General features: G+C 40.0%; 2 protein-coding genes across 6 annotated transcripts in view; one reads left to right on the top strand and one right to left on the bottom strand.

The window, feature by feature from the left end:
- BTAF1 (B-TFIID TATA-box binding protein associated factor 1) overlaps positions 1 to 424 on the bottom strand; it is a 98,361-nt gene extending 97,937 nt beyond the window's left edge. For all 5 annotated transcript variants that reach the window (XM_078346014.1, XM_002756414.6, XM_078346013.1 and 2 more), the window contains exon 1: positions 104 to 424. Coding sequence is in view for 2 of the 5 variants with exons in the window: in XM_002756414.6 (XP_002756460.1) it covers positions 104 to 117 (14 nt within the window). In the remaining 3 variants the exon portion in view is untranslated. The remainder of the gene's footprint in view (positions 1 to 103) is intronic.
- FGFBP3 (fibroblast growth factor binding protein 3) lies at positions 339 to 25,333 on the top strand. Its single transcript, XM_078346858.1, has 3 exons — positions 339 to 375; positions 5,948 to 6,012; positions 22,812 to 25,333. Exons 1-3 carry the CDS (start codon positions 339 to 341, stop codon positions 23,814 to 23,816), a joined length of 1,107 nt encoding a protein of 368 aa, XP_078202984.1. The 3' UTR covers positions 23,817 to 25,333.
- The last annotated feature ends 296 nt before the right edge of the window (positions 25,334 to 25,629 follow it).

The following is a 25,629-nucleotide window of genomic DNA, read 5'->3' as shown; positions in this document are numbered from 1 at the left end:
CAGTGACAATGAGAGCCGCTCCTCTCTACGACTGAGGGCGCTGAGAGGAGACCGTGCCTTGCCTGAGCGGCCTTCACGTTCGCTCGTTAGGAGCAAGACCCACCTGGAGACCGCCATAGCCGGGCGCCGGCGGTTCGGAGCTCCGTGCGACCTACGCGCCGCGCAGCTGAGGCGCTAGTTTCCAGTGAGCGAAACGGTGAAGGTCCAGGCCGCGAAGCACAAGGGAGCGGCCGCTGCGGCGCGGGGAGTTCCAGCTCAGGCCCTCGGGCATCTGCCCTGCCGCCTACCCGAGCTCGTACCCGCAGCAGCCAGGGAGCAGGGGTCCAACACCGTAGCGGATGCGGCAGTCCTCCGACCCGCACGACTTCAAACCGGGTACCCCAAGCTCCGCTCTTTGCTGACGCAGGCGTCGGCACGCAGAACTGAGCGTCAGCGCGCCGGACGTGACGTAAGCTCACCGCCAGGGGCTCCGCTCTGCGTGAGCGCCTTTAGTTTGGTGACACGCGCTTAAGTAAAAGCGGTTTGTACTGATATGGAGAGGATCTCCAGTCTTAAAAGTAGGGAAGTAGGTGAACTAAGGGTCCCTTTGTTTGACAGAGAAGGAAAAAGCCGATTTAGCCAAAGTCCTGGGACTTTAAAACCTTGATTTCTAATTCCATACCAACCAGTCTCCTTCCCACCAAACTGCTTCTAGGGAAGCAAGATCAGAAGGCCCTTAATTAAGATGCTCTTGTTCAGGTGGTGAAGCCAGTGGGCGGAGTGAACGAAAGAAAAATCTGCTATGACGCTGAGGAAATGGCTTAGATGTTTGCCATTATTTGCCAGAAGTTCTGCATAGGTACTGGAGAGAAGCTCTTCTGACCAACGATTTGCCCAAGTTGGATTTCTCAATTGTTTATGTTGTTCATAGTATTATTTTCTTAGCCAGATTTGAAAACTCACGTTTTAAAATTTTTGTTCTTTTTTGGGGGCTTATCTGGCTTTTCAATAGTTTTAAGTTCATTAGGCTTTTAAACACTTCTGCTACCTAGTGCAGGTCCTTATCATCTTAAACTTGTTTTTTTTTTTTCTTTGAAATAGAGTTTTGCTCTGTTGCCCAGGCTGGAGTGCAGCAGCATGATCTCGGCTCACTGCAACCTCCGCTTCCGGGGTTCAAGCAATTCTATATGTGCCTCAACCTCTGAAGTAACTGGGATTACAGGCACGTGCCACCACACCCTGCCAATTTTTTGTATTTTTTTAGTAGAGGTGGGGTGTCGCCATGTTGGCTAGGCTGGTCTCCCGCCCCTGGCCTCAAGTGATCCGCCCGCCTCTGCCTCCCAAAGTGCTAGGATTACAAGTGCGAGCCACTGTGCCGGGCCCTTAAACTTGATTTTTATGCTAGTAGTCAAAATAATATTTCTCTAATTTTCAATTTAGTCCTTTTTATAGGCCACCAACAGATTAATCTTAGAAAAAAAAAAAAAACTCACTGCTTTATCATGTTGCTCCTATGCTTATAAAGCATGTCCATTGCTTCTCATTACCTGTAGAGGCTGTGTCTCAATCCTTGAGTCTGTTTTTCGTCTGTAAAATGAGGCTAATGAGCAGTATTGCAGAAGATTGTGTGAATAAAATGAGGTCATGAATCTAGAAGAGCTTACAATAACTTTGTAGACCTTAAAAGTATGTATGTATGTAAAGAGAAAGAAACTAACAGGTACCTGCAGTGTGCTGGGCACATGACATGTATTATCACGTATAATTCGTAGGGAAACCCTGTAAAGTTAGTTTTAATCGTCGCAGACAAGGAAACTGAGCTCAGAAAGGTTAAGTAATTTGCCTCAAGATCCAAGCTAGTAATAATATTTGTTGTCCAGTCATTCAGCAAATGTTTGCCATCTCTCTGTATCAGAAACTCTGCTTGGTGGTATTTATACTATTAAAATCAAATCAAGTTGACATTCTAGGTCTCTTTACATTTTCACTTAAGTCACCTACCTGCCTCCTCAGTTTATCTCCCACCATTCAGTAACTAGCAGATACTTCTTACTGATTGTGTACAACATTCATTTATTTAGCCGAAATTAAGCACCTGCCATATGAGAGACTGGAACTTCTGAAGAAACCAGAACAGACAAGGTGCCCACTCTGGTTGAATTCACATTCAAATGAAAGGAAAAAGAAAATAAACAGATAAACATTGAAGATATAGTTATGTGTTAGGTAAAGAGAATGATGGGATTGATAGTGTGATTAAAGACCTACTCTTACTGGATAAATCCGGGAAAAACAGGATTAGCTTAATCTGAACCCTAAATGACAAGAAGTAGCTAAATGTGTAATGATCTGGGAGCCTTCCAGGAAGAGGACATACCCAGTGCAAAGGCCTAAGAGAAGTCTACTCTTGAGAAATGAGATGGGAGAGGTAGAAAGGGGTCATCGTAAGGAATTTGAACTTTATATGTAGTAGAAAGTCACAGAGTTTTAAGCAAGTGAGTAAAATGATCTGAATTATATATTTTTAATCTTGTTAATATCAGATAATTGGATATATAGTCTAAAGGATGATGCTGTAGATTTGTAAAGGATAGTATAATAATAAAATATATTGATATTGGACTGACTTGTTCTTAGATCCTTTCTCACCACACTTAATTGCTGCATCTCCAGGGGAATTTTAGAGTCTCTCTAAGCTTCATCTGGGAAATTAGGATAATAATAGTACTCCTAGGGTTGTGGTGATGATTAAATTAATACACATAAAACATTTAAGTGACTTCCACAAGAAGCCTTCAAAAATATTAACTACATTGCTTATTGTTTTTGTTAACAATGTAACCTTGAGTAAATGATGACTTCTAGTCTCAATTTCTTCAGCTGTGAAATGAGGATAATAATATTACAAGTTCACTACCCTTGTCTGTACCAGTTCATCACCCCTACCAGCTGGTTTTCTGAGTTAAGAATTCCTTAGGTTTTGAAAAGTAATCCAATGAATATACCTTGTATTATGCAACACCCCAACAGCTTCTAGGGCAGTACTCTATAATCAAATATATTTATAGAGCTGCAGCAAAATGTATGACTAATCATACTAAGAGGAATAAGTAAAAGACTATAGATAGGCATATACCAGTTCAGGCAAGGATTTGCTGCCAAATATATATTCTTTGAGATGGCATCTTGCTATGTTGCCCAGGCTGGTCTTGAACTCCTGGGCTCAAGCAATCTTCCCATCTCAGCCTCATGAATAGCTGGGATTATAGGTGAGTTTTTAAAAGTGTGGTTTTCAGACCTTTTTCAATTTCAGAATTGTAAATAACAGATTCTGAACCTGTACTTATGGAATTGTCATAAGGATTAAATGAGTTCATACGTGATACACATAGAAAATACTAAGTATTAGCTAGACATGGTAGTTCATGCCTGTCATCCCAGCACATTGGGAGGCTGATGTGGGAGGATCGCTTAAGCCCAGGAGTTTGAGACTAACCTGGGCAATATAGGGAGACCTCATCGCTACAAAAAAAAAATTTTTTTTTAATTAGCCAGATGTTGGTGGCATGTGCCTATAATATCAGCTACTCAGGAGGCTGAGGCAGGAGGATTCCTTAAGCCCAGGAACTCGAGGTAGCAGTAAGCCATGATCATGCTACTATACTCTAGCCTGAGTGACAGAGGGAGACCATGATTCAATGAAAAAAAAAAGACTATTAAATATTTATTATTAATTTTTATAGTTACTATTGTGAGACAGTTTCACTGTCACCCTGGCTGGAGTGCTGTGGCACAATTATGGCTCACTGCAGCCTCAAACCAGGCTCAAACAATCCTCCCACCTTGACTTCCCAAGTAGTTGGGACTACAGACACTCACTACCACACCTAGCTAATTTAAAAAAATGTTTTTTAGACAGGGTCTCACTATATTGTCCAGTTCAATATAGTGTTGAACAAAGAATGTTGGACAATCAGTTCTTTATATGGAAGAAAAAATCAAATCCCTAGTTGATACCATATGCCAAAATATATCTCAGATGTATTAAGGATCTAAAAATGTAAAACAGAACTTTAACATTAAGGAAAGACAATAGATAAACTTGAACACACTAAACTGTAAAACTTGCATGTTGCATAAGGAAAACACCCAAGAGAAGGGGGAGGAAGACTGGCTTTTCATTATCTCTTTATTTTATTTGTATCATTATTTATATGTATTTTTCAGAGACAGAGTTTCACGCTGTCACCCAGGCTGGAGTGCAGTCATAGATCACTGCAGTCTCATCCTCCTGGGCTCAAATGGATCATCCTGCCTCAGCCTCCTGAGTAGCTGGGACTACAGATGTGTGCCACCATGCTTGGGCTCCGTGTGTCTCTTTTAAGAGCTGAGAATAACTCTCAGAAGCTGACAGTAAACTCAAAGTGTGTAGAGTTGGATCATATCCATAACTAAACCATCCATTGGCAATGAAGATGGAATTGTCCTTAAACCACCAAGAAGTCAGCTTTCCCTGAGAAACAGGGATTTACTGGGAGAGCTAGAAAGATGGCTGCTTCACCTCTGGCATCTCAAATCCAGGGAGAAGAAGGAAAAGGAAGGAAGAAGAGATTGTGTCTACCTCAAGAGAGCAAAAATATTCCTATTAATTCTTCGCAGACTTGTACTTACATCTCAGTGGCCAGAACTATGTCACATATGCTCTACAACTACAGGGGATTCTGGGAAGATAGTAGTGTAATACTTCCTATACGGGTCCCTTTTGCTATAAAGAAATGCCTGAGACTGGAAATTTATAAGGAAAAGAGGTTTAATTGGCTCATGGTTCTGTAGGTTGTACAGGAAGCATGATGCTTGCTTGCATCTGCTTAGTTTCTGAGGAGGCCTCAGGAAACTTACAGTCATGGCAGAAGGCAAAGTGGGAGTGAAACCCCTTACATGATAGGAGCAGGGGCAAGACAGAGAGCAAGAAGGGGAGGTGCTACACACGTCCAAACAACCAGATTTCATGAAAACTCACTATTGTGAGGACAGCATCAAAAGAATTGTGCTAAGCCATTTATGAGAGATGCACCCCCATGATCCAGTCACCTCCTGCCAAGCCCCACCTCCAACAATGGGGATTACAATTTGAAATAAAATTTGGATGGGGGCACAGATTCAAACCGTATCATTTGCTCTAATTTTATACTTCTCACATGATCAAAGAGACTTTCATATGACCAAAAAGTATAGATTATCCAGTTAAATTACTTAGACTTTTATATCAACATTAATGGATCAATAGTTATATTGTCATTTCAGGCTAAATACAAAAATAAACTTTAGATGGGTTAACAGCTTAAATAGAAAAATAAAAACAACATAAAAAAGCATATATGTTAACTTTTATGTATGAAATATCAAATGAGGTTTGGTATGGATGAGACCTATGCCTTTCTGTAGTCAAGTGGGAGAAAGGCAATTGTGAAAGAAGATGGAAAAGCATAACCAACATAGTATCACAAGCATAATACTATACTCAGGGCTACAGTTAAGAGAAATGAGGAGGTTGAGTATCTAGAAATTCATTCTTAAAAGCAAACAAACAAAACCATTTAGGCCTATACATTTCTTTAAAAGTTTTAAGCTATCCTCAGAAATACAGAGACCACTGATCTAGGGATGCACAAGATTGTACATAAGAACATCTCTACAAATCTGTTCACTACAATGCTGTTTATCATCTGGAAAACCTGGAAATAATAGAAATTTCTATCTGTAGAGTAATGAATGAATGAAAAGTGTTGAGTCATCTAATAATACCCAATGGCAGTAAAGTGAATAAACTAAATCTGTAGGTATCAATACAGCCAAAATTCTAAATCATAAGTTGAGTTAAAAAAAGCAAGATATAGAATAATATTTAAAAGAATATTTTACCATAATTCTTCTGATTTTTGAATTGCAACTGTGCCCTTCTTTCCAGGGCCTGAGCCTCCAGAGTACCCCTTATTTCCCAGAGCCATGACAGTTCTGTGCCCTCCCCCTCAGGTCAGAACCACAGCTACATCCTAGCCAAGTTTCCAGGATGTGCCTCAGAGCAACAGACCCAGGTTAACAGAGAAACTGCATCTACTCAGGCAGTGAGAAGTAAGTGCATGCCTCAAGATTCACATGTTACAGTAGTTTGACAAAACCTTGAGCCCACGAACCTGTCTTCACAGCTGCTCAAAACACCTCTGCCCTGGATCCTAGTGATCCTGTGGCTGCCTGTGGGTCATGTCAGACTCAACACCAAGAGATATCCCCTCAGCTAAGATTCCCCACTGTGGAGAAGACAAGAACAGAAGGATCCCTAAAACACTTGTCCTAATAATCTACATAGCTATCATCACTGCCACAAACTCCTGCAGCCTAGACCACTGAGGCACCCACAGTCATCACTGACATTGAGCATAACTGTCGAAGCTGTGTGGAAACTACAGCATTGCACCCTCATGAAACCAAAACTACTGCACCCTGCCCAACCTCAGGCCCATGTGTTGGTGAAAATCCCCTGTACAAAAGCCACTCTGTAATGTTTAGAAGAAGTGACTGTACCACCAGATCCGCAGACATCAACACAGGGACACAAGAAATGTGAAGAAGCAAGGAAACATAACACCACAAAGGAATATAATACTTGAGTAACTGACTCCAAACTATGGAATTTTATGACATTCTCACATTAAAATGTATATGTTAAATGTCATGCTGTCTCCATTTACTGTTAAGAGTTTAAAAATACCAAGGTAACAGCATGAGTTCATTACAGTGCTTCACAAAGAAGAGTGAAGACAGCCTATGGAACTTATGGAACACCATTAAGTGAACAAAAATTCACATTACAGGAGTTAAAGAAGGAGAAGAGATAATAAAAAATAAAGCTTATTTAGTGAAATTATTGCTTTAAAAAATTCAAGTTTTGAGAGATATGGAGAGACAGATTCATAAAACTGAGAGATCTCCCAATAAATACAACCCAAAGACATCCTTACCAAGGCCCATGACAATCAAACTGTCAAAATTTAAAGAAAAAGAAATTTAAAAGCAGCAAGAGACAAGTGTCAAGTCACATATAAGGTAATCTCCATTAGACTACCAATGGATTTCTCAGGAGAAGCCTTATAGGTCAGGAAAGAATAAGATCATATATTCAAAGTGCTGAAAGGAAAACAAAAAAAAAGTTGGCTAAGAATACTATACCCAGCAAAGCTGACCTTCAGAAATGAAGAGAAATAAAGTTTTTCCCAAAGAAGCAAAAGCTGAAGAAATTCATCACTACTAGGCCTGCCCTATAAGAAATGCCTAACAGGCCCTTCCTTCCTTCCTTCCTTCCTTCCTTCCTTCTTTCCTTCCTTCCTTCTTTCCTTCCTTCCTTCCTTCCTTCCTTCCTTCCTTCCTTCCTTTCTTTCTTTCTCTTTCTTTCTTTCTTTCTTTTTCTCTTTTCTTTCTCTCTCTTTCTTTCTCTCTCTTTCTCTCGTTCCTTCCCTCCCTCCCTCCCTCCCTCCCTCCCTCCCTCCCTCCCTCCCTCCTTCCTTCCTTCCTTCCTTCCTTCCTTCCTTCCTTCCTTCCTTCCTTTGAAAGGATCTTGCTTTGTTGCTGGAATTCAGTGGCACAATCATGGCTCACTGCCACCTTGAATTCCTCCCAAGTAGATGGAACTATAGGCATGCACCATTGTGCCCAGCTAATTTTTATTTATTTATTGTAGAGATGGAGTCTTCCCATTTTACTTAGGCTGGTCTCAAACTTCTGGGCTCCAGTGATCCTCCTGTCTTGGCCTCCCAAAGTGTTAAGATTTTAGGTATGAGCCACCATGCCCAGCCATGGAGTTCTAGCATAAACAAAATGATGATAATAATTATAAATATAAATGAAAGTATAAAACTCACTAGTAGAGATAAATATATAGATAAAGCCAGAATATTTTAGTACTGTACTAGTGATATGTAAATTATACATATCTCTAGTATAAAGGTCAAAAGTCAAATAGGTAAAAATAAATAAATAAATAACAAAAGCTACAATAAATTGTTAAATAATATACAATATAAGGGCCAGGTGTGGTGGCTCATGCCCATGATCCCAGCATTTGGGAGGCGGAGGTAGGTGAATCACAAGATCAGGAGTTTGAAATCAGCCTGGCCAATATGGTGAAACCCCATCTCTACTAAAAATACAAAAATTAGCCAGGTGTGGTGGTGGGCACCTGTAGTCTCAGCTACTCAGGAGGCTGAGGCAAGGTAATCGCTTGAACCTGGGAGGCAGAGGTTGCAGTGAGCTGAGATGGCGCCACTGTACTCCAGCCTGGGCAATAGAGTACTCCATCTCAAAAATAAATTAATAATAATAATGATATACAATTTAAAAAGGTATAAATTGTGACATCAAAAACATAAATTGTGTAGCTGGGCGTGGTGCGTGCCTGTAAACTCAGCTACTCAGGAGGCTGTGGTAGGAGGATCACTTGAGCCTGGAAGTTCAAGGTCAGTCTAGACAATGTGGCAAGACATCCTCTCTTTAAAAAAAGAAAGAAACAAACAAAACCCACAGTATGTAGAGGAGAAAAATCTAGAATTTTTGCATGCAACAGATGTTATCAGCTAAAAACAGTTGACTATAAGATGTTTTACATAAGCCTCATGATTACCATAGCAGTTATGCAAACAATAAAGAGAAATAAAGTAAAGCTTCGTACTACAGAGAATTATCAAATTGCAAAGGAAAATGAGAGAGGAAGAAATAAACAAAGGTGCTACAAAACAACCAGGTATAAAATAACAAAGTAAAAATAGTAAGTCCTTCCCTTAATAATAATCTCGAATGTAATTGGATTAAATTCTCCAATCAAAAGACATAGAGTTGCTAAACAGATTTTTAAAACAAGATCCAACCATATGATATGTACAGGAGATCTAATTAAGCTTTAAGGATACACACAGGCTGAAAATAAAGAGATAAAAAAAGATATTCTATGCAAATTGTAACCAAAAGAGAGCAGGGAGGCCAGGCATGGTGGCTCACACCTGCAATTCCAGCATTTTGGAAGGCCAAGGGTGGGAGGATCACTTGAGCCCAGGAGTTGGAGTCCAGCCTGGGCAATGTAGGGAGACCTCATTGCTACACACAAATTTAAAAATTAGCCAAGTGTGGTGATATGCACCTGTAGTCCCAGCTATTTAGAAGGCTGAGGCAGAAGGATTACTTGAGCCCAGGAGGTCAGGCTGCGGTGAGCAATGTTTGTGCCACTACACTCCAGCCTGGACAGCAGAATGAGACCCTGTCTCAAAAAAAAAAAAAAAAAAGCAGAGGTTGCTATACTTATGTCTAATAAAATGGACTTTGAGTCAACACCTGTCACAAGAGACAAACAAGGTCATTATTTAATGATAAAGGGGTCAATCCATTAAGAGGACACAACGAGTCAAATATATGTGAACCTAACATTGGAACACCTAAATACATAAAGCAAATGTTAATGAACATAAAAGGACAAATAGACAGCTATACAATAATAGTAGGAGACTTCAATATCCCACTTTCAACAACAGATAGATCAACTGAACAGAAATTTAAGAAGGAAATACTGGACTTGAATTGCATTTTTGACCAAATTAACCTAACAGATATACACAGAATTTTCCACCCAACAGCAGCAGAATAGGCATTTTTCTCTAGTGTACATGGAACATTCTCCAGAATAGAGTATATGTTAGGCCACAAAACTAGTCTTAACAAGCTTACAAAGTCAAATCTAGTATTTTTTCAGACCATAACGATATGAAACTATACTAATAACAGAAGGAATCTTAAAAAATTCACAAGTGGAGAACGATCCAAGATGGCCGATCGCTAACATCCTGGGATTGCAGCTCTCAGGGAAGGCGCGGAGAACTAGAGGACGCCACACTTTCAGACAAAGTCTGGTTGCTCACGGAGCAGAAGATCCCCCAGTGGTGGAAACACATGGGTCGCCAGCGCGACTCTCGTGGTCGGCGCAGCGGTTCCGCCGGCACCTCGGTGCCACAGCGCTCGGCGCAGAGTAAACGGGACCGCTCTCCCTTCTGACCGAGGTTTGGAGCCCCGGGAAGGCAGAGTCGCCTACTACGGAAACAAGAAGGAAGCCCGACAGGAGAATCCTGGGCAGAAAAGCACCATCAGTTTTAACGCCGCTGCTCTGGCCCTGGGAACTAACAACCTGGACGTCCACTCAAGAGACCTAATCTGAAAGTTGGTAATTTCAAAGACGACAGGAGGATAAATTTACAATGACGGGAAGAAACCAGCGTAAAAAAGCTGAGAATACTCAAAGTCAGAACGCCTCTCCCTCTAAAGATGATCACAGTTCCACATCAACAATGGAACAAGGCTTGATGGAGATCGAGCGCCTCCTGATGACAGAATCACTCTTCAAGGAATGGATAATAACAAACTTCGGTGAGTTAAAAGAACATGTTGTAGCCCAACGTAAAGAAACTAGGAACTTTGAAAAAAGGTTTGATGAAATCCTATTGAGAGTAGACAACTTAGAGAGGAGTATGAGTGAATTAATGGAACTGAAGAATACAATACAGGAACTCCGAGAAGTATGCACAGGTTTAAACACTCGAATTGTTCAAGCAGAAGAGAGGTCAAAGTCCAACTTAATGAAATAAAACGTGAAGAAAAGATTAGAGAAAAAAGGATAAAAAGGAATGAGCAAAGTCTCCAAGAAATGTGGGACTATGTGAAAAGACCAAATTTACCTTTGATAGGTGTACCTGAATGCCAAGGAGAGAATGAATCCAAGCTGGAAAATACCCTTCAGGATATTATTCAGGAAAATTTTCCTAAACTAGCAAAGCAGGTCAACACTCAACCCCAGGTAATACAGAGAACACCACAAAGATATTCCTCAAGAAGAGCAACCCCAAGGCACATAATCGTTAGATTAACCAGGGTTGAAACGAAGGAGAGGATACTAAGGGCAGCCAGAGAGAAAGGTCAGATTACCCACAAAGGCAAGCCTATCAGACTTACAGCAGATCTCTCGGCAGAAACTCTACAGGCCAGAAGAGAGTGGGGGCCAATATTCAACATCCTCAAAGAACAGAACCTTCAGCCCAGAATTTCATATCCAGCCAAACTAAGCTTCACAACTGAAGGAAAAATAAAATCTTTTATGAACAAGCAAGAACTCAGAGATTTTATTACCACCAGGCCTGCTTTACAAGAGCTTCTGAAAGAAGCATTACACACAGAAAGAAACAACCAGTATTAGCCTTTCTAAAAATACACCAAAAAGTAAAGAGCACCAACATAAAGAAGAATTTACACCAACAAATGGATAAAACAGCCAGTCAACATCAAATGGCAGTAACCCTAAATTTAAATTGACTGAATTCCCAATCAAAAGACACAGCCAAAACCCAACGGCATGTTACATCCAGACCTGTTTCACATGCAAGGATACACAAAGACTCAAAACAAAGGGATGGAGAAAGATTTACCAACCAAATGGAGAGCAAAAATAAAGAATAAATAAATAAAAAGCAGGAGTTGCAATTCTTGTATCGGATAAAATAGATTTTAAAGCAACAAAGATATAGAGGTAAAAGGATCAATGCAACAACAAGAGCTAACGATCCTAACACCCAGATAGGAGACTTAGATTCAATGAGACAGAAAATTAATAAGGATATCAAGGACTCGGACTCAGATCCAGAACAAGTAAACTTAATAAATATTTATAGAGCTCTCCACTTCAAATACACAAAATATACATTCTTGTCAATACCACATCACACCTACCCATTAGTTTAAATGAAACATTGATTGGCCATTATTAATACCCAATTTTTTTCAAAATAAAGCAATATTTCCATTTACTCTCCCTCTTTCTTCCTCTCCTTTACTTATTTTTTTTTTCTTTCCTTCTCTCAAAAAAAAAGAAATCAACTTGTAAACCTCTAGATCCAGGTCGGCAATGTCTCTTTCATTGCTTGATTTCCTTTCTTCCCTTCCCTCCCTCCCTCCCTCCCCGCTTCATCCCTTCCTTCCTTCCTTCATCCCTTCCTTCCTCCCTACCGTCCTTCATCCCTTCCTTCCTCCCTACCGTCCTTCTTCCCTTCCTTCCTGCCTTCCTCCCGCCCCCCCAAAAAAAAAAAAATTCACAAGTATGTGGAAATTAAGCAAAATGGATCAAAGAAGAAATCAGAGGGTAAATTTGCAAAACTTTACAAAAATCTTGAGGCAAATAACAATGGAAACATAATACATCTGCAGCAAAGGCAGTTCTAAGAGAGGAGTTTATAACAACAATGCCTACATTAAAAAAAAGAAAGAGCCCATATAGTTTAACATTATCCCTCAATGAACTGGAAAAAGAAGCATAAACGGAACCCAAAATTACCAGAAGGGAGAAAACAATGACAATCAGAACAGAAATAAAACAGAGAACAGAAAAACCGTAGAAAGAATAAGACTAAGAGTTGGTTTCTTGAACAAATAAATAAAATTGATAAGTCATTAGCTGGTCTAAGAGAAAAAGAGTGAAGACTCAAAAAATCAAAGTGAAGAAATTACAACAGATGTCTCAGAAATTAAAAAAACAAAAGACTATAAAGCACTATTGGCTAGGGACATTGGCTCACGCCTGTCATCCCAGCACTTTGGGAGGCCGAGGCAGGTGGATCACGAAGTCAGGAGATTGAGACTATCCCGGCCAACATGGTAAAAGCCCGTCTCTAATAAAAACACAAAACTTATCTGGGCACGGTGGCACATGCCTGTAGTCCCAGATACTTGAGAGGCTGCAGCAGGAGAATCGCTCGAAACTGGGAGGCAAAGTTTGCAGTGAGCTGAGGTCACACCACTGCACTCCAGCCTGGCAACAGAGCGAGACTCTGTCTCAAAAAAAATAAATAAATAAAAAGAAAGAAAGAAAAGAAAAGGCTATAAAGGACTATTATAAACAAGTGAACAAGTATATGCCAAAATATTGGATAACCTAGAAGAAATCAATAAATTCCTAGAAAAATACAACCTACCAAGATTGAGTCAGGAAGAAATAGAAAGCATGAGCAGACTAACAAAGAGATTCAAGTAGTAATAAAAAACGGGGAGCAGCGGCTCATGCCTGTAATCCCAGCAATTTGGGAGGCCTAGGCGGGCAGATCACCTGAGGTGAGGAGTTTTGAGACCAGCCTGGGCAACACAGTGAAAACTCATCTCTACTAAAATTACAAAAATTAGCTGGGCATGGCGGCAGGTGCCTGTAATCCCAGCTACTCAGGAGGCTGAGGGACAAGAATTGCTTGAACCTGGGAAGCGGAAGTTGCAGTGTGCCAAGTGAGCCAGTGCAGTAAGCTAGTGCACTCCAGCCTGAACAACAGAGCAAGACTCCATCTCAAAAAACCAAGAAACAATAAAACAAAAAACTGCCCAACAAAGAAAAACCAAGTCCAGGACCAGATGGCTTCAGGCTGAATTCTACCAAACATTCAAAGAAGAATTAATACCAGTACTTCTTAAACTCATCAAAAAATAAAGCTAGAGGGAATATTTCCAGATAAACTTTATGAAGCCAGCTTTACTTTGATACCTAAGTGGAAGACATCACAAGAAAAGAAAACTATAGGACAATCTCTCTGATAAATATTGATGCAAAAATCCTCAATAAGATATTAGCAAACCGAATCTAACAATACATAAAACAGATTATACATCATGACCAAATGAGATTTATCCTAGCCACATAAGGCTGGTGTAACATATGCATATCAATCAACATGATACATTTAACAGAACGAAAGATAAAAACCACATGATCATCTCAGTTGATTTGGGAAAAGCATTTAATAAAGTCCAACATTCTTTCTTGATAAAAACTCACAATTATTTAGGTATAGAAGAAAAGTTCCTCAACATAATAAAGGCCGTTATTGAAAAACTGCAGCTAACATATAGCGTTAGTTCCTCATATAATCAATGGGAAAATGCTGAAAGTTTTTCCTCTAAGATGTGGTAAAAGACAAAGGCAAGGATGCCCAATCTCACTACTTCTATGTAACATATTATTAGAAGTACTATCAAGAGCAATCAGACAAGAAAAATAAAAAGTATCCAAATTATAAAAGAAGTAAAATAATCTCTATTTACAGATGACATTATCTTATTTTTTAACACTTCAAAGATTTCACAAAAACCCATTAGAACTACTAAATGAATTGAGTAAAGTTTTAGGATACAAAATGAACATACAAAAATCAGTCACAATTTTATACACATGACCAAGCAGATAAAGAAGGAAAGAAAACAATCCCATTTATGTTAGGATGAAAAAGTAAAATAAAATAAAATACTTAGGAATAAATTTAACTTAGGTGTAAAAATTTCACTGAAAACTATAACACATTGATAAAAGACATTGAAAAAGACACAAATAAATGGAAAGCTCCCCCATGCTCATGGATTGGAAGAATTAATATTATTAAAATATCCATACTACCTAAAGCAATATGCAGATTTAACACAATCCCTATAAAAAACCCAAAGGCATTCTTCACAGAAATGGAAAAAGGAATCCTAAAATTTGTATGGAAACATAAAAGACTATGAATTACCAAAACAATTCTGAGAAAAAAAAGCAAAGTTGGAGGCATTACACTTCCTGATTTAAAATTATATTAAAGCCCGTAATCCTAGCACTTTTGGAGGCTGAGGCAGGAGGATTGCTTTAGCCCAGGAGTTTGAGACCAGCCTGGGCAACATAGTGACACCCTGTCTCTACAAAAAGTAGAAAAAATTATCCAGGTGTTGTGGCACATGTCTGTAGTCCAAGCTACTCAGGAGGCTGATGTGGGAGGATTGCTTGAGCCCAAAGTTTGAGACTGCAGTGAGCTATGATCATGCCACTTTGTGGCACTACATTCCAGCCTGGGCAACAGAGTGAGACCCTGTCTCAAAAAAATTATATTATAAAGCTATAGTAATAAAAACAGTAATGGTACTGGTATAAAAAGAGACACATAGACCAGTGAAACAGAATAGAGAGCCAAGAAATAAATTCAAACATATATGGTCAACTAATTTTTGACAAGAGACACAATGGGAAAGGGTAGTCTCAATAGTTCTGGGAAAACTAGGTTTCCATATGGAAAAGGATGAAATTTGATAATTATCTTACACTACACACGAACATCAACTCAAAATGAACAGATAACCTAAATGTAAGACCAGAAACTATAGAACTCCCAGAAGAGAACATAGGGGAAAATCTCCTGGCCATGGGCCTTGGCAATGAGTTTTGAGTATCATACTGAAAGCTCAGTCCACAAAAGCGACAATAAATAAATGGTACTTCATGAAACTAAAAAGCTTCTGCACAGCCAAGAGAACAATCAACAAATAAATGGCAGCTACAGATTGGGAAAAAGTATCTGCAAACCATATATCAAATAAGGAGTTACTATCCAAAATTTATAAAGAACTCATACAACTCAATGGTAGAAAAACAAATAACCTGATTTAAAAATGGGCAAAAATACATGAATACCCATTTTCCCCAAAGAAAACATAAAAATCAACAGGTATATGAAAAGGTGCTTAAAATCATTAATCATCAGGGAATTGTAAATCAAAACCCACACCCATCAGGATGGCTATTACCAAAAATTCAAAAGATAATCTTGGCAAAAATGTGGGGAAAAGGTTGGTGGGAATGTAGATTGGTACAGCCATTGTGGAAAACAATATGGAGATTTCTACAGAAATTAAAAATCAACTACCATATGACCCAGAAATTTTTCTTCTGGGTATATATCCAAAGAAAATAAAATCACCACCTCATAAAGGTGTCTGCACTTTCATGTTCATTGCAGCATTATTTACAATAGCTGAGATACGGAAGCAACCCAAGTGTCTATTGACAGATGAATGGATAAAGGAAAATTCAACCATAAAAAAAAAACTAGATCTTGACATTTGCCTCAATATATATGAGCTCGGAGGACATTATGTAAAATCAAATAAGCCAGAAACAGAAAGAAAAATATTACATTATTTCATTTATATGTGAAATCTTTAAAAAATAAAATATACAGAGAGAGAGACTAAAATAGTGGTTACCAGGGATAGAGATAGAATGGGGAGGAAGTGGGGAGAAGTAGTTGAGAGGGTAGAAAATATGTAAATGAACAAGTATAGAGAGCTAATGTACAACCTGAGCACTATAGGTAATAAAATTGTACTGTATTTGGGATTTATGCTAAATGAGATTTTAGCTGCTCCTGCCATAAAAACATAAAAAATGGGTAACTATATGAGATGATATACATGTTCATTTGCTTCACTTACAGTAACCCTTTACTCTATGTATCCATAACATGTTGTATATCTTAAATATACACAATAAAATTTATTTTAAAAATTTATTCATATTTTTTTCAGGTAAATTTTCAAGAAATTGTAATTGGAGTCATCTTTTACTCTTATCTAACCTCATTCCTATCCCTACCTTCCCCAAAATAACTGTGTTATGAAGTTTGTATGTATACTTCCTGTCCATGTTATCATTTTGCTGCATAAACAATAGAGTATCATTTTATAAGCTTGGTTTTTTAATTAATTAATGACATTTCCAGATTTTATTTCATTACATGATAATCCGTAATTTATTCATTTCCATGCTGGTTGATATTTAGGTTTTTCCAATTTTAATATCCATAAAGCTATAAGACTATACTTGACATGAGCTTTGTATATATGTGCATTAAAAGTATACAAGTATTACAAGTGGATTGAAATAATTAACCCAAAACTTATAAAATGCTGGTTACCCCTGAGTGGAAATGAGGTATAGAAAGAATGGAATTGGCTGGGCGCGGTGGCTCAAGCCTGTAATCCCAGCACTTTGGGAGGCCGAGGCGGGTGGATCACGAGGTCAACAGATCGAGACCATCTTGGTCAACATGGTGAAACCCCGTCTCTACTAAAATTACAAAAAATTAGCTGGGCACGGTGGTGCGTGCCTGTAATCCCAGCTGCTCGGGAGGCTGAGGCAGGAGAATTGCCTGAACCCGGGGGCGGAGGTTGCAGTGAGCCGAGATCGCGCCATTGCACTACAGCCTGGGTAGCAAGAGCGAAACTCCGTCTCAAAAAAAAAAAAAAAAAAAAAAAAGAATGGAATTGAGAGGGATCATGGAAATTGAAATTATTTTTTTTTAATATATAAAACACAATCTTCCTATGTGAGGTTTTAGAGGTAACAAAAAAAACCACAAATGTGACAAGATATTAACATATGTTGAATGATAGAAGCATAATTTTTTTTCACTTTTTTTTTTTTTTTTTTTGAGACAAAGTCTGGCTCTGCCACCCAGGCTGGAGTGCAGTGGCATGATCTTGGCTCACTGTAACTTCTGCCTCCTGGGCTCAAGCGGTCCTCTTACCTTAGCCTTCCAAGTGGCTGGGACAACAGGCACATGCCACAATGCCCAGCTAATTTTTGTATTTTTGGTAGAGACAGGGTTTTGCCATGTTGCTCAGGCTGGTCTCAAACTGCCCTCCTCGGTCTCCCAAAGTGCTGGGATTTCAGGCATGAGTTAGCACACCTGGCCAGGAATCTAATTTTTTATGTTAATTTTCATTTCCTATTTTTCCAGTATTTATTATAAAAATTTTCAAAACTACAGAAAAGCTGAAAACCATGCTGTGAACATTCATATACCTAGAATTTATGATTAATATTTTGCTGTATTTATCATGTAACTACTACTGATTTCCCTCTATTTATATTATCTATATTTTGTAATACATTTTAAAGTAAGTTGTAAACATCGGTATACTTCAGTCCTAAACATTTCAGGATGATATTATTAACCTGGATTTAATAATTGTTTAAAGAGTTTTTAAAGTAAAATTTACATGCCATAAAATACATAAATCTTAAATGTAACCCAAATCCCTACCAAATTATAGAATAGTCCCATAACTCCAGAAAGTTCTTTTACATCCCTTCCTGGTTAATACAATTCCCCACTCCACCCCCAGAAGCAGTGCTGTTCTGATTTTTTTTTCTCCACTATGGTTTAGTTTTGTTTGTCCTAGAACTTGAAATAATCATACCATATGGGCTCTTCCAGGTCTGCTGAATTAGCTCAACATTATGGTAATGAGATTAGTCCATGTTGTTACATGTTGCAGTTCTTTTTATTGCTGAGTAATAAACAGATTGTATCATAATTTGTTTATCAAATCACTTGTCAATGAGTAATTGGGTTGTTTCCAGTTTTGGGCTATTATGAATAAAGTGCTATAAAAATTTTTATCTGTATATTTTTGTGGTCGTATGTTTTTATCTACTTTGGGTAAATACCTAGGAGTAGAATGGCTGGATCATAGAGTAGATGTGTATTTAAGTTTATAAAAAAATGTCAACCAGTTTTCCAAGGTGATGGTATTATTTTTTTATTTCTATCAGCAATGTAAGAGAGTTCAAGCAACCAACTTTTTTCGCCTTGAGCGCCATATTAGGTTCAAAAGAGGTCTAAAAAATGATCCTTGTCTAAAAAGTTTAACAATATAATTTGAGAGATTAGGCTAATACACACGAAACAAAGAAAACTTGAATATTAAACAATGCAAAGCTAATTTTATAGGCAGGAAGAATTACGTGTAGTCTTAAGAAACTGAGAGAGAGGAAACTCCCCTCCCTATCTGCCACAGAACTTTGTTGTATCTGGTGCAGCAGCTACCTTATCTGGGGGAAGAAGGGAAAGGGGTGCTACAAAGACTGTTTCTTATGGTAAAGTTTTCCTTTGTGAGATTCACAGGGCAAGACTAAGCAGGCAATTACCCAAATTATCAAGAAATTATAAAGTGTTCAGTTAGTGTATGGTAGAAATCTAAACAGATCTGTTGTATTGCTGATATAAACTACATTTTAAAAAAACAACTTTTATATATATTTTCACTGGGCATGGTGGCTCATGCCTATAATCCCAGCACTTTGGGAGGCTGAGACAGGAGAAGGGCTTGAGCCCAGGAGTTCGAGACCAGCCTGGGCAGTATAGTAAAATACAGATATATACACACATATATATTTTATATTTTCTCACACATCTCACATCATGATATTTTAAAAACTAATTTCCTTTGGATTGGATCAAATTAAAAACTTTTGTGCATCACACATACTATCAACAGACCAAAAAGGCAATCCATAGAATAGGAGAAAATATTTGCAAATTATACATCCAATCAGAGGTTAATATCCAAAATATGTAAAGAACTTCTACCATTCACTAATAACACAAACAACCTGATTAAAAATGGACAAAGGAGCTGGGTGTGTAGTCACAGCTTCTCAGGAGGCTTAAGTGGAAGGATTGCTTGAGTCCAGGAGTTTGAGTCCAGTCTGGGCAACATAGCAAGACCCTGTCCCTTCAAACAAAGGTGTGTGTGGTGGTGTCAAAGGACTTGAATAGACATTTCTCTAAAGAAGATATATAAATGGCCAGTAAGTACATGGAAAGATGCACAACATCACTAATGATTAGAGAAATGCAATAGAAACTACAAGATGTCACTTCATACCAATAGGATGGCTATTATAATACAAACAAAAACAAATAGTAAATATTGGTGAGGCTGTGGAGAAATTGGAACCATGTGCACGGTTGGTAGGAATGTAAAATGATGCAGCCACCATGGAAAATAGTATGGCCCTTAAAAAGTCAAAAATAGAATTATCATGTGGTCCAGTAATTTCACTCCTAGCTACATTCCCAAAAGAATTGAAAACAGGAATTGGAACAGGTATTTGTACACCAATGTTCATATTCATAATAGCAAAAAAGTAGAAGCAACCCAAATGTCTATTAGCGGGTAAGTGGGTAAACAAAATGTGGTACATACATACAATGGAATATTATTCAGACTGAAAAAGGAAATACATTCAGACACATGCTATAGCATAGATGAACACTAAAGACATTGTGTTAAGTGAAATAAGCCAATCACAAAAGGACAAATACGGTAGGATTACCCTTATATAATACCTTGAGTAGTCAGATTCATAGAGACAGAAAGTAGAATGATAGTTGCCAGGGGCTGGGGGAAGGGAGGAATGGGTACAGAGCTTCAGTTTTGGAAGACAAAAAATAGTTCTGGAGATGGATAGCTATGATGGTTGCACAACAGTGTGAATGTATTTAATGTCACTGAAGAGTACATCTAAAAATAGCAAAAATGGCAAATTTTGTTATACATGTTATACCACAGTTTAAAAAAATAACTCCCCTGTTTTGACATTGCATAGTACATCCATGTGCCCTTACTTTTTACTCTGGGAACAATGTTAGTGACAGCGAAGCATGGCCTCTGGAGCATCTCTTATTTACAGCTCTTCAGATAATAAACTTTTTTATTGTAATTAGAGCATTATTCCACATGATGTCAGTATTTCATTAAAAATGGACCAATTCGGTTCAGTAGTTGTTAACAAAAAGCAATGCCAGAGCAACAGACAAAAGCCTGTGACTACTCATCCGTGCTTCACATACAAATACAGTTTTCTGGGAAAGAAAGGGTTTCCATGTGCAAAATGTACTAATTAGTTACTCTTATTTATGAAACATGTTAATATTTCTAATCTTCATAGGTACAAATTGGTTTTCATTATAAGTCGAATTGGTGTAATTAATTTTTTTATGCTTTTTTTTTTTTTTTTTGAAACAGAGTCTCGCTCTGTCGCCCAGGCTGGAGTGCAGTGGTGTGATCTCGGCTCACTGCAACCTCTGCCTCTCAGGTTCAAATGATTCTCTTGCCTCAGCCTCCTGAGTAGCTGGGATTACAGGTGTGCACCACCATGCCCCGCTAATTTTTGTGTTTTCAGTAGAGACGGAATTTTGCTATGTTGGCCAGCCTGGTCTCAAACTCCTGACCTCAGATGATCTACCCACCTCAGACTCTCAAAGTGCTGGGATTATAGGCATGAGCCACCGTGCCCAGCCTGAATTAGTGTAATGAAAACATAACTAATAGTCAAATACAAAGACAAAATGTAAAGATCACTGATCACTGAAAGATGTTAGTGGTTTTATCACTAAATGATGTGTGATCCTGGACAAGTCATTTAGTTTCTCTGATTTTACCAGAGTGGTAAAAAATTCCTTTCTGAAGTCAATACATATTACTAAATATTTAATATATACTATTATATATTTAAATACGTTCTTTTAATTCTAAAGTATTTTGGTTTTTATAGTAGTAAACAATCTATAATTGTTCAAATATAATACCAGTGGAGGTTCAGTAATAGAAAATGCTATATGCAAGAGGACATTAGGAAATATGATAAGAATTCCTAATATAATGGGGAAGTATTTAAGGTAAATATTTCTCGTCTAAAAAATTACAGAGATATACATACTTGCAATTTTTAAAAAATCACATTTATTAATGAGAACATTTTTAAAAAGATGATGGTATATTGCAAAGTTTAAATACAGCTTTGATTGGTCGGGTGCAGTGGTTCACACTTCTAATTCTAGCACTTTGGGAGGTCGAGTCGGGTGGATCATTTGAAGTCAGCAGTTTGAGACCAGACTGGCTAACATGGGTGAAACCTCGTCTCTACTAAAAATGCAAAAATTAGCTAGGTGTTGTGGCAGGCGCCTGCAATTCCAGCTACTCGGCAGGCTGAGGCCGGCTGAGACAGGAGAATCACTTGAACCGGGAAGGTGGAGGTTGCAGGGAGCCGAGATCGCACCACTGCACTCCAGCCTGGTCGACAGAGTGAGCCCCTGTCTCAAAACAAAAAAACAAAAGACAACCCCCGCCAACAGCTTTGCTTCAATATAACATTTCCAAGATCTAAGAACACATTAATTCTTAACTATTACACCATTTCAACTGGCAGTCTTACCTTTCAACTACTATAATACAAAAATGTTCTCATACTTCTAATTTTTGGAGGACATTTATAACTGATTTATAATACCTAAAAATAATCAAATGCCTGAAATGTTCACACCTGGGTGAACTACTGGGCACTATTGTATGTTAACCAACTAGGATATTTTTATTAGTAGTAACAATTATTAAGATTGAGAGTCAGAATAAGAAAGGCCATTGGAAATGATAGGTGAAAATATAGAACTCAGAATATGAGAATTAGAATGTAAATAATAGAATTGTGTAAATAATGTCTAATTTAGAATACTGAAGGTTGTTTTGTTTCGTTTAACTCTTGAAAGATCCGTCGTTTAATTTTTATTTTTCGGATGGTTAAGTACGTGAAAGGAAAGAAGTAAAACTTGTTTAATTTTGCATAAATCTCATATTATAAATACGAGATTTATATTTCATGCTACAGGACCGCTTCCATCATTCATGGAGGTGGGGGGCGGGGAGAGAGACAGGCGCAGCGGTGAGAAGTCTCCCAGTGTGAGAGAAATCTGGGAGGGTCATAGAAGGGGAGGCCTCTTCTGTTCCACTGATACCACGTTCATTCACAGGGAGCCGGCCAAAACAGACTAATCCCCCATGCAGTCGTTCCCTCTACCCTAATAAGGCTTTGGCGCCTCTCCCAGAACTCGGTAAGTTTAAAGTATAGTAAAATGCATTTTTCCGAGGAATCATCTGAAATTATTTTGTAGATAATTTATTGGACTTTGGAGAAGGGAGAAAATGAAGGAAGGGTAGAGGGGGCAATTATCACGTATGGTTTTGCTATCGTACTTGCAAGGGGAAGAAAATCTCAATGCATACATGGTTTCAAAGTGATTATTTAGACAGTAAGCAGTTTCCCCAGGAAAGCTCCTTAGAGGGTCCCCTTGCAGGCTGCAACTTCCAGAGTCTGCGGAAGGGGAGTTGGCAGGTGCAAGTGTCTGGGCGAAGTGCTGCGCCTAGCTCAGTTGGTGGCGGTCTCTGCCTCGTCCGCAGGTCCAGGGAAGGCTCCTTGCCTGGCGCTGCCCCGACTGACGCGGTCGGAGAAGAGCGGAGCGCGGAAACTACGGCGATTGAGTCCTCCGAGGCTGCGAGCGTCGCTGTCGCCGTCGCTGCCGCTGCTGAGTGGTTTCCTCCTTGCGGCTGCAAGGGGGGAGAAGGGGGCAGCTGGCAACGTGGTGGAGCCGGTACCTGGGCCGGCGGGCGGCTCCTCGGGTCGCTTCCTGAGCCCCGAACAGCACCCGTGCAGCTGGCAGCTCTTGCTGCCCGCCCCGGGGGCCACAGCTGGCAGTGAGCTCGCGCTGCTCTGCCAGAGCCGGGACGGGGCGCGCCACCGGTGCCCCTACCGCGGGGAGCAGGAGAGCTGCGCCGCCTACGCCGCTAGTCGCTCGCACTTCTGGAAGCAGGTGATGGGCCGCCTGCGTCACGACCCCGCGCCGCTCCAGGCCCGCTTGTGCGCGGGCAAGAAGGGCCACAGGGCTGAGCTGCGGCTAGAGCCCCGCGCGTCCCCAACCGCACGCCCCACCGCCGCGGGATTCGCCGGGAAGCCCAAGCCCAAGCCCGGGGCCGGGAGCCGGGGACGGCCTCGGGAGCGTGCGCCCGGCGCTGCCGCAGGGACACCGCTTCCCCAAAGCGCACCGCCCAAAGAAAAGCCCTCTGAGAGGAAGACCAAAGGGGGCAAGAGAAAGGCGGCCTCGGTCCCCAACGAGGAGCGACCCTTGGGACCGGGCCCGACCCCGACGGGCTGGACCGGAACGCGGAGCTCACGGAGACCTACTGCGCTGAGAAGTGGCACTCCTCCGCAACTTCTTTGTCAATTTCTGGAACGGCTGAGGCTGCCTGCCAGCCCAGGGAGGGATGAGGGAGAAGGCGTGGGGAAGTGAAAGCTAAGAGCAGCTTAGACCAGGGGGTACCATGACAGAGAGGAGTCCAGGTTCTAGTATGGGGCAGGGCAGGGTGAGGGTGGGGTGCTTGGGATGAGAGTGTAAGGGGTATGGAGAATCTCTGGGATAGCAGAGAAATTAAAAAATTTGAAGAGACTCAGTCCTGATTAAGAGCAGGAAAAATAATGGAAACAGAAATAGGCGTACCTTAAATGTGCAAAACCGGAGACTGGGGAAAGAATCGAGGCAGAGAAAGGCTAAGAATAAGGAGGAGACAGAGTGACTAAAGTGATGTGAGTCCCACGTGGGGAGGAGGATGCAATGTTTATTGTTTAACATTTCTGTTAAAGGCAGCCATAAGAAATTGACAACCTGAGCCAGGTCGAATCAATGTCTTCTCACCTAATCAGCTAACAAGACTGCAGACTTTCTATTATTGTTTTTCCTTGAGATGGAGTCTTGCTCTGTTGCCCAGGCTGGAGTGCCGTGGTACAATCCCGGCTCACTGCAACCTCTGCTCCCTGCAAGGTTCAAGCGATTCTCCCGCCTCAGCCTCCTGAGTAGCTGGGATTATAGGCATCTGCCACCACGCCTGTATTTTTAGTAGAGACTGGGTTTCACCATGTTGATTAGGCTGGTCTTGAACTCCTGACCTCGTGATCCACCCACCTCAGCCTCCCAAAATGCTGAGATTACAGGTGTGAGCCACCGTGCCCAGCCTAAGACTGCAGTCGTTTTTCCCCTTTCTGAATTGGTAGGAACTTGGATGCCACGTGGTGGTTGTCATAGATAACCTCTAAAGGGACAGAAGCCTCGCAGGTGGAAACTGGCTCCAGGGGAAGATTTTCAGAATGATTGCCTTTCCATTCTTTTAGAAGGACTACTTTTTTTTTTTTTTAAGACAAGGTCTGGCTTGCCCAGGCTGGAGTGCAGTGGCTATTCACAGATGCAATCATAGGCACTGCAGTCTCCAACTCCTGGCCTCAAGGGATCCTCACATCTTAGCCTCCAGAATAGCGGGGAATAGCTGGGACTACAAACATGCACCGCTGCACGTGGCTTAGAAGTGCTACTTTATTTTTATTTTTGAGACAGGGAGTCTTGTGTTGTCTGGTCTGAAGTGCAATGGTCCAATTATGGCTCACTGCAGCCTTGACATTCCAGTCTCAAGTGATCCTCTTGCCTCAGCCTCCAGAGTAGCTCCAACTACAGTGGTGTGCCACTAGAAGTGCTACTTTTTAATGAAATGATGACTAATGTTCTAGAACTTTCCCATTAACCTGTATTCAGAAGTAAATTATGGATGTTGAGTACTCCAGTAAAAAGTATTCTCTTTATATTTGATATTTTTTAAAAGAGCTAAAATGTAAGTATGTGTCTCAGTCATTTTGATCATTATGGAAGTTGTATCTCTCTGTTTTATGTAACTAATTGTTAATGTATTTCATTTTTAGTGTGATGTAATGATAGACTGTGTATGTTAGGTGCTCAATAAAAACCGTATAGTTAGATTTAAAGAACTGGCAAGGCAATGGAAATTCTACCTGCATTTGATCTACTTCCAAGTACACCTTGAATTAAGTTCTTAAACACATCTTGAATTGCTGGCAAAAGACAGAAACTAGGAAGTCACATAAAGCAAGAGTCACAAACTGGCAGCCACTGAACGCTATCACTATTCTATTTGATTTGTACCCTGGCTCTCTTTCTTTCCCCACCTTCCTCCCATCCACTGTTGAATCCGTGGATGGAAAGCCTATGGATATGGAGGGACAATCGTGTGTGTGTGTGTGTGTGTGTGTGTGTGTGTGTG

Source organism: Callithrix jacchus, chromosome 12 (genome assembly GCF_049354715.1).
Source record: "Callithrix jacchus isolate 240 chromosome 12, calJac240_pri, whole genome shotgun sequence".
Taxonomy (NCBI): Eukaryota; Metazoa; Chordata; class Mammalia; order Primates; family Cebidae; genus Callithrix; species Callithrix jacchus.
The sequence above is the reverse complement of the archived record's forward strand: the minus strand, read 5'-3'. Positions and strand labels throughout refer to the sequence as shown.